The sequence below is a fragment of the Doryrhamphus excisus genome, chromosome 17 (genome assembly GCF_030265055.1).
Source record: "Doryrhamphus excisus isolate RoL2022-K1 chromosome 17, RoL_Dexc_1.0, whole genome shotgun sequence".
Taxonomy (NCBI): domain Eukaryota; kingdom Metazoa; phylum Chordata; class Actinopteri; order Syngnathiformes; family Syngnathidae; genus Doryrhamphus; species Doryrhamphus excisus.
This window is the reverse complement of record NC_080482.1, coordinates 14,318,248-14,327,887: the sequence shown is the minus strand read 5'-3', so window position 1 is coordinate 14,327,887 and position 9,640 is coordinate 14,318,248. Positions and strand designations below refer to the sequence as shown.

General features: G+C 41.9%; 1 protein-coding gene across 1 annotated transcript; it reads right to left on the bottom strand.

Annotated features, from left to right (window-relative positions):
- Positions 1–357: 357 nt before the first annotated feature.
- dync2i2 (dynein 2 intermediate chain 2) lies at positions 358–6,260 on the bottom strand. The gene is made up of 9 exons (XM_058054025.1): positions 6,174–6,260; positions 5,157–5,417; positions 4,979–5,088; positions 4,741–4,898; positions 4,560–4,669; positions 2,993–3,160; positions 2,601–2,833; positions 2,377–2,534; positions 358–1,425 (listed from the first exon to the last, which is right to left on the bottom strand). The coding sequence occupies exons 1-9, from the start codon at positions 6,249–6,251 to the stop codon at positions 1,187–1,189; spliced, it is 1,515 nt and encodes a 504-aa protein (XP_057910008.1). The 5' UTR covers positions 6,252–6,260; the 3' UTR covers positions 358–1,186.
- Positions 6,261–9,640: the final 3,380 nt, after the last annotated feature.

Sequence of the window (9,640 nt, the reverse complement as noted above, 5' to 3'; positions counted from 1 at the left end):
TTGATGCTGTGAGAGAGAAAGATACATAACATAACTAACACCCGTTTCTCCCAGAAATGAGCAGTGTCACTGGTCCGTGAGTTGATCAAAGGTCTTCAGTCACTGTTTTACCATCAGTTTGTCTGAAACAGTAATTCTCACAGCCGGGAATTTTACCGCAATTTGTCATTAACTCATTCAGTCCCTCTCGGTACCGGCCATTTTAGACTGACTTTTTGAGATACACAATATTGTGTTCTTAGGTTATATGGACGTGGTATGTACTGTGCCAAAAGAAAGCTCAAACTCTCATCAGAAAGACATTTGTTTCTAGCTTTTTGTGTTCTTTGGTAATCAGCTTCCAAATTAGAAAAGAAAGACAGTATTTGGGGGAAAAATACATATATATCAACTTTTACATTGACATAACGTAGCCACATATGTATATTTAGCCTAAATGTCCAAACAATGACGTCACAACATAAACACAGAAATTGTTGCTTTACATGAAAATAATTTATTTACAAATATAAAACCATTAACTATTTGCAATTTTCACTTTTGCAACTGAACTGTGTGTGTGTGCACATGGGAGGATACATTCAAAGTTCCCCTCAATGCCTAATCTCTTGAACGCTACAAGACTTTTCACTTCCTGGTTGCGATGCAGCATGTATTTCTATGTGGGAAAAGTTGCAGGCAGAGTTCATATAAAATGCACTTCTGCCACCCTGTGGCCGTGTTTCCAGCTTAAAACTGCAGCAAATGTGCTCTCTTCTATTGTGGAGTTGTCATCACCTTTTTTGCCTCCAAAATGTAAACGACCTCTTCATCTAAATGCTCCAATTATCCAACAAACTGCATAATATACCACCATGATTACAAAGCCAGCGCTGTTGCATGACAATAACATGGAAAAGCAACATAATGTAAGGGGCATTTTTTCCCTTTCATCTGCCATACATTATACAGCAGAGAAGTATAGCCACATACGCATGAAGATGCTGAAAAGTCATTGAATTGTTACCCCCCCATTCAAACACCAGAAGTAAGGCAGACTACTCTTGGCCACATGGTGGCAACCTAGCAATCCATCACCTTTAAAAATTCAGTATCTTGCTTTGGTTACTTTCCTTCTTCTCCTGTGCATGTTGTTGATGTTCCTAAGCCACGCCAACCACCAAGCTAGAAGAAACATTGTCATGTGTCATTCTGCCACCTGACTGGCTATCTGCTCCAGCAGGTTGGTCTCTGTGGGCTTCTGCTCTGTCAAGTCGGTGCTTAGTTTCCAAACACCAATTGTTCCGTCGCTTCTTCCCACTGCGAGGAGGCCGCTGTGCTGGCCGTTGAAGGCCAAACACGTTGCAGCCTTGCCATCGCCTCCCTGGCCAATGGTGGCCACCGGCCTCAGTGACCTGCCGCTCAGGTCAAATATCTGCACCTCACCTGGCCAAGGAGAATACAACTTATATTAGAGACACATTTATCAAGAAAGTTAAAGAAAAATAAAAATAATTTAAGCAATAATAAACATAAATACATATGTACATTTAAAAATCAAGCAAAAAATTATTTACAGGTTGTCTGGACAAAATATATCCATCCATTTTCTATACCGCTTATCCTCAATAGGGTTGCGGGGGTATGCTGGAGCCTATCCCAGCTTTTGTTGAGAGGTGGGGGACAGAAACGAGCCGCTTGAGAGACCATGTGTGACTTTATACTTATTGCGGCGTCTGCTCCCAAACTGCAGGGGGCAGTGTATCGAAAACACTTCTACGGTACTAAACTAGAAGGGAAGAAATTTGCCATTGTTTACTCAGCGGCCAACATGGCGACACTTGCACGTCTACTTCTTGAAGAAGAGGAATTGTTTTGTTTTTATTTGCTGCTGTGATAGCAAAGGAAGAGGTTTGTCACATGGCTTGGCTATCCCTGTGGTCTCTGCACTATGATTCATATAAATGGCGGTATTGCTATACTTCAGATGCGGGGACAAGACTGTGTGCGTGGTCCGGATGAAAAAGTGACATAATTTGGCCCTCAGATGCGTCCAGCATAAAACAAGCTTAAGTCGGGGCACAATTATGGCCTCACAGACGGTAAAGCTAAATCGAGACATTGACCACCTCACAGACGGTTGGATGGACAGTCTACCGAAGTCAGGACACATTTCCCGCCTTACAGACGGTTGGATGGACAGCAATATTTTCAAATAACTGTGGAAGAAATGTCCAGTTTCAACAAAACAAAAGTATGTCCACATAAAAACTCGCATTTTAACACTGACAAGTGACACGACCCCAGGGGGAAAAAGACTAATTGGGCCCAGTTTGGTCATTTTCATTCAGGGTATACTCCCTTTTGTTGCTAATAAGACAGACAGCTTTGCTGTACCTTGTCCTGTGGCTGCAGCAAAGAGCAAAGGCCGGCTTGGAGACCACTGCACCTTAAACACATACGTGTCTGACACTCGAAGGGACAGTAGGGGGTTGGTCTGCAGCAGAGAATGTAGGTGAGCCAAACCATCAGTCCCTGCGCTCAAAAACAGGTTCCTAAACCAAAAAAACAGCAACGTGAGTCACCATAGCTTTAGTCAGCCATCGTTGTCACGTCTGTACCTGTGGAAAGGTGAGCAGTGTATGGAGTGGACGGGACCGCTGCCGGGCCTGAAGGAGAAGACTACCGGAGCTCTCAGTGGAACGCTTTGGCTTTGAGGCGGGACCGCAGCTGGTGTCTGGGAGGAGAGGGAACATCTCAGCAGAAGGCCTCCCTCGGAGCCGACAATCAAGGTATCTGGGTCCCAGGCGGAGAGATCCATGGAAGTGACACCCACGGTGATGGTTCCTTGTGCCTACATGCAACATCAAAGAACGCTTGGAGCGACATTCTCGGCAGAAACAACCACAAGTTTGGATTTGTCAGCGTTTGGCTGACAAACGGTGGTCTTTCATTGCAGACAAATGAAAGTATCTGCTGTTAGAAGACATAAATAAAGGCAGGTCACGTTCACCTTGAAGCTGCTGCTGACGGAAGGAAGCTGCTGTTGGACCAAAGCAAAGGCTGCCTTCAGTACAAATCTTCCTTGCTCCGAGTTGACCGTCCACAGCAGGAGTCTTCCTCCTGAGCATGCACTCAGAACTCCAAACTCTCCTTTATCGTGTAGTGGCACCCAGGTTACCTACACACACACACACACAGAGAGAGAGCACATCAGATGCTCTTTTCAGTCATTCTATTAGGGAGACATTTTAAAAATATAGTAAATTCAGCAATAATTTTACAAGAACAAAGCCATTCATCTTCTATGCCGCTTATCATCACTTAGGGTTGCAGATACGCTGGCGCCTATCCCAGCTGACTTTAGGGGTACACCCTGGACTGGTGGCCAGCCAATCACAGGGCACATATAGACAAACAACCATTCACACTCACATTCATACCTATGGACAATTTGGAGTGGCCAATTAACCTAGCATGTTTTTGGAATGTGGGAGGAAACCGGAGTACCTGGAGAAAACCCACGCATGCACGGGGAGAACATGCAAACTCCACACACACACAGTACAGAATCGAACCCAGGTCTTCCCGATCCTCTGACTGTGTGGCCTACGTGCGAACCACTTGTGCGATAAAGCCAAAAGCAAGAGAAAAAGTTTAAATTTAACAACAAAAAGTTGCAATATTATGCAAGTTAACTTGTAATATTATGAGGGAAAATGTAATTTTAGGAACAAAGAGCTGAAATGTTTAAAACGACAAATAGTGGAAAAATTTGTTGGGGAATGAGCTATGGTAATGGTTTAATTTTATTTGAACATGGATCAAGCTGGAATACATCACATAATTCAGTTTACAGTTCTGCATGTCCAAAAGGAGTAGGAAGAAGCAAAGCTTATTTAATCCTACCCCTCAACCCCTATCTGTTTCACAGTACGTTTATTCACTTCCTGTACTCCAGATGTGATTTTTAATACATAATGTAATTGTTAAAGCCATGTACCCCCACTCTTGCACACTGTAAAAACATAAACGTTATTGTGGTATTGAACTCGAACTATTGAAGATAATTCAGTGGTTCATTCATGCACTGACAGCAGTTTGCTAGTTTTGATCCTGCTTGTTGAGTATGTAGTGTCCAATATTTGACTGGAATCTTTCCATGATGTCCCAACTGTAAAGCAACCACGACCCCCTTAACAGAATCTGAAATACAAAAATCCATACAACCAGTGTTTTGGGAAACACTGATACAACAATCAGTGTAGTGATAAAGGTAAGTTCAACACTCTTCTTCCTTGTATTTAGCAAACATCAACTGCTTGCATTGTTTCTTGAATTGGCAAATCTTAGTCCATTATTTAAGCCCCTTACTCAATCTGTTCCATAGTTTGATTCCACATACTGAAATGCTATGGCTGTAGCATTGTCCTAGGTCTGCCCCCGGAGCTTCTCCCAGCTGGGCTCAGAACACCTCAACAGGGAGGCGTCTGGTAGGCATCCGTACTAGCTGAAGGAGCTCAAGTATCTCTACCCTAAACCTACCCTAGCCAAGGAAAATCTCATGTGGACTCACTGACCTGACAAACAGGCTCCCTGTGGCTGTCTGCAGACATGCCTGTTTGCATCAGCACTGGATCTGTCGTCTGACTGGTGTCCCAGACCACCACTTCTCCACTGTACAAACCACCTGCAGCCACGACAGAACACACGTTCACTCCTGAGTGGGATGGTAGAAGGTTGCAGCAATGAATGGCCTACCTGCGATGAGAGCAGGCCGCATGGGGTGGCAGCTCAGGGAAGTCACTGCAGTTGTAACATTGATGACCAGATCAGCTTGTTTGGGGTTCAGACCTCGATGGTCCAGGTTCCACATGCACACGTATGACTTGTCATCGCTCCAGTCGCCTTCTCCCATCCTGCCCATCAACGCAAAAAGCAGCCAGTGAAGCACACGCTCACGCCAAATGGGTGTTTGATGATGGCTGTAGGAACATACCGGCCATATGCACAGACGACTGATGCACCAGTGCAACTCCAGGATACACTCGTTACAGGAAGCGATCGCTCCACAGCTTTGGGATGTTCAAGTTGGTGAAGGCACAAAACCTACAAAATAAAAAGACCCATGGAACCCGCCGCGTGTTCTCTGCCAGCATAGTGTTGTACTGTGTTACCATCTGATTGTGTTCTTCCCAGTTGACCTGAAAGCCATCGAAAGCGTGACTCTTAGCGCTCCTGACCAACTCTCTGATGACTGGGACCTCCACCCGGCGTAAGAAATCCTTCAGGCCCGGAGAACTGAGCTCGTCGTGTGGGTCTTGGAGGAAGTGAGTTGTGACTTGATCCTGCAGCTCCGTCTGAGTAGCGCCAATCACACAGGAAACAGCCTGGACTCCTGCTTCAGTGCTGTCAATCACCCTGGTCTGACAGCCTCTCTGAAACATTTACACACAGACACACACAAAAACAACACACACAGAAACACACAGACACACAAGGGGAAAAAGCATATATTAGGTCTTGCTCCAAAAATGTGTTTAATAAAGCAGTGGTGAAAATCAAACTTTGATATTTTGCAAAGCAATTTGTGAGAATAAACAGGTAATACCAATTATGTTACTATAGCAGCATAGAGTTGAAATATTAAAGAAAAAAGAAAGTGGAAAAAAGTGGAAACATGAGAAACAAAACACATTAAAGTTATAGTTTTGGAAAATTAGGAATTGGGAAATTGTGGGAAAAAAACAACAGAAATGGAAAATCAGATGTAATTTCACAAGAATAAACTCGTAATATGAGAAAAATAATGTCATTTTAGTAGCACAGAGCTGAAATATTAGGTTATACATACTTCAAGAAAAAGTTGCATCTCCAGGTCTATACACATACAGTACACACACACACTGCAATCTAACTTTACATGAGAAAGGGTGGAGAAGTCAAGGTGTATATTTCAGGCTGTAAAACATTAAATAGTAAAACAGTAAAAGTCCAGGTGTTTATCGACATTGTGACTAAAAGCTAAGTTGCTAATACATTTTCATTTCACGTTTTTGTATGAAATGATTTAAAAGCACACAGACACTTTCTTTCTTCTTCACGAAGCCTCATCACTACAAATGCCCTCCTGTTCATCGTCATCGATACAAATCAATACCGATTCCGGTATTGAAATTGCTGGTGAAACGTACCGATTCCTGGGTCAACTGCTGACATTTCTTCCATGAGGACGGTATACTCACAGGCACTTGAGCTTCGTCGCTAAACATAGCAATAAATACCAAATAATCAACGTTTTCCTCTTGTTAATAAAACCAACCGCAGGCAAACAATGTTGTCATAACACCCGTCAACAAATGTCTTCTTCTGTTCGTTGCTATTCTTCTTCTATGGATGTCTGGGGACGGCCAGCCAGCCTGAGGCCAACTAGCGCCCCACACAGGAAGGGAGAAAAATGGCGTAAACGTAGACATGAGCTCATCAATGAGCTGTGATCTAAAAGCGCCCCATTGTTTGTTTTGAAATCTCGGACTGTCCCTAAACGCCATTGTTGGGGTAAGTTACTCAAAACAAATATTCCTGCACACATTAAAAGATAACAACCCTCGTGAGGAAAAAGCGGTAGAAAATGAATGAATGAATGAATGAAGTAATAAGGGTGTGTACATATATATATATATATATATATATATATATAATTATATAAATTTTAGTTTGCTTATTTATTTATTGAATCATTTACTTTTTTTAAATAGGGTAATTTGGCGTGCCTTTATTACAAATACACTATGTTATACTTGGCATTGTTGCAGCTGTGTACTTAACTATTTATGCCACAACGAAACAGTCACTATTCTCTCCTACTGTGTTTAAGCACAGCCTCGCAAGACTGTGGCAGCTTCCACTCGACTGATTTTGTGTTTGTGTCAGCTATCCATGAAAAAAAATCTAGAACTTTAGATTAATCCTTCAATCCTGCACCACCACCGTCCTTTGGTCTCTGCTGGTGTGGTGGAGCAGCCTACCAGCATGGGATGCGAGTAAGACAAGGATAGACATGGTATGCTGGTAAGACCAGCAAGACCAACATACTGTATACTGTTTGGATGCTGGCATGCTGGCGATTGGTTGCTAGTGACTAAACTGTGAAACCAATAGTTGGCTGATCACCAGGGTGGGATGCTGGTCTGTTGATAACACCCAAAGCACATGAAAATATTGCAATGTTTTCCTTGTGTCATGTGTCATGATACCAGTTGTAATAACAGTGGGTTAGCCAACATTTAATAAATACACATAACAGATACATACATTAAGAATGTGATAATTAAACAAAGAGCAACAAGATGCAATTAAAGTAAAATCAATAATTTACTTGCACATATTTAGATTCCAGTAACCTGCTCACATTCTGACTCTAAATGGCTTTTTTGCTTTTGTTTGTTGTCCATATTGTTTCTGTGATGCAGAGCCATGTATTTCCCCATCTGGTCTGCAGCTCAGTTTCCTCCAGATTTTATTTTATGATTTTCTATGATGCAGACTGAAAAGACATGTCCAAATAAACAGTGATGCTCCTGCCACATACACCACAGCAATCAACATGTTAATACTCCATATCAACTTTATTTTAAGGTATGATTATTAGCTATTATTGAATGAACCTTATAGAGACAACAAGGATAGTAGTATAATAATAATAATAATATGATAATATGTGTACAAGGGGTCTACATTGTAAGAACTGCAAGCCAGGTTTTAATCAGAGAAGAGTATGCTGTCCTCACAATACATGACTGTATGCTGCTAGACAGCCAGCCAACCAGTAAAGAAAACTCCCTCCACAAGGCTTACTTTTCTTGCTTCTTTTAAAGCTTTCTTTGTCGTACATGTGTGCGTGCGGTAACTGTAACATACAGAGAATACTATTACTATCTATAAATGTGCATTAAATATGCTAAACACAAGTAGCTAGCCAAAACACAAGACAGCTAACAGCTAGTACATCACACCAAATTTACAAACACATTCAATATAACAATTCAGGGACATTTGAGATTGCTATTTCAGGTGATTTTTACACAGATACTCACAAAGACGAAGGTTTTCCAAGGCTCAAATGTTTTAGAACAAACACAGCCTGTTTATCAGCTTTTCAAACTCCATTTCTACCATTGCTAGCTTGCGCTTCACAGAGAGAAGAAAAAACGTCAAGACTGTTGAACCATGAGAAGAGCACTCACTCTTCCTGTTACCGAAACAATTGTTTTTTGTAAAGATGTCTCATTTTGATCTTTTTTTAATGCCTGTTTTTTAACCAGTTTTACTCTACAAGCTTGGTTTTGATTTTGTGCTTAAAGCCCAGCCCTGCTGTAGACACACCAAAATTGGAATGGTGGGTACTGACTGCCACCATCTTTGCCTTCCGGCTCAGCTCTCTTTTCACCACGACGGTCCGGTACAGCAACCGCATTACTGCCGAGGCTGCGCCGATCCATCTGTCGACCGTTACTGACTGTTAAAAGGGAAAGTTGATGTTCTAAGTTAGCTAGCATTGAATGTATATGTAGCATCATATCACCATCACACAATGATCCCAAATTGTCAGGCAGCCTCCACCACGGCATTTGATTATTTTTTATGTGACAAATTAGACAATTTTGTCTTGCTAACGTGCTAGCAGCTTATATGTTACAGTGTATTGCTTTGTCTCTTTAAGTTTGTCTATTGTTTGTGATAGTTTAAGGATTAGGGGAGTCATGTGCAGGCACATTTAAAATGTTTGATAAGTTTCCATGAATGCTCTAAACACGCTTTTCAGTGTGGAAGGAGTGGTGCTGGGAACATCGAGTGCAGGAAGGTTTCTACTGTTAATGTGTGCTTCCAGTCCTGCTCGAGGCACTGCCTTATGACGTGTATGATTCATTCATTGATGTCAGTTATTACTTTTAAATATACACAATTAGTTTTTTTTCCATACTCATGTCTTACAATAAAGACATTATGCTCACAAACTCAAACTGGCAGGCACCCTGACACAACGCAACATGTAGCGTGTCAAACTTGCAGCTGCCTCACTTGAACGAGAAGTGTGCAAATTCAGAGAATTTTAATTTTAATTTTTAAGAACATGTTAAAAGCGATTGGACTAAAATAGAAAATACATTTAGAAAATATTTGTATTTTGTTATTTGTTTTTTTGATTGTGTTTTTTTCATAATGATAGTTCCTCACCTGCCTCTCCTGACTGCACATCACTGATACAGACACACTAACACACCTGCCAACTGCAGATATGCAGGTTAGGCGTAGTACCTCATTTGCTTAGCAGTTAGATGTTATTTACTCAACAAACACAGCTGTCATTCCCACTATAAAATGGCATCAGGATATCAATAAAACGAGCAGAAGAAATTCATGCTTCAAATATAGCACTGAAAACATTAGAAAACCAGAGAAAATGGCCACTGATTGCAACCACACACGCACACTAGCAGGGAAGTGACAATTTTAAATGGTGGAGTGGGCTGGGCCCTTGGTGCCCTCCTGACCAAGGGGGTGCACTTCACCCCAAGGGGGAACTAGCACTAGCTCCAAGCAACCAATTTTAAACGGTAAACGGTCTTCATTCATTCATTTTCTACCGCTTTTTCCTCAC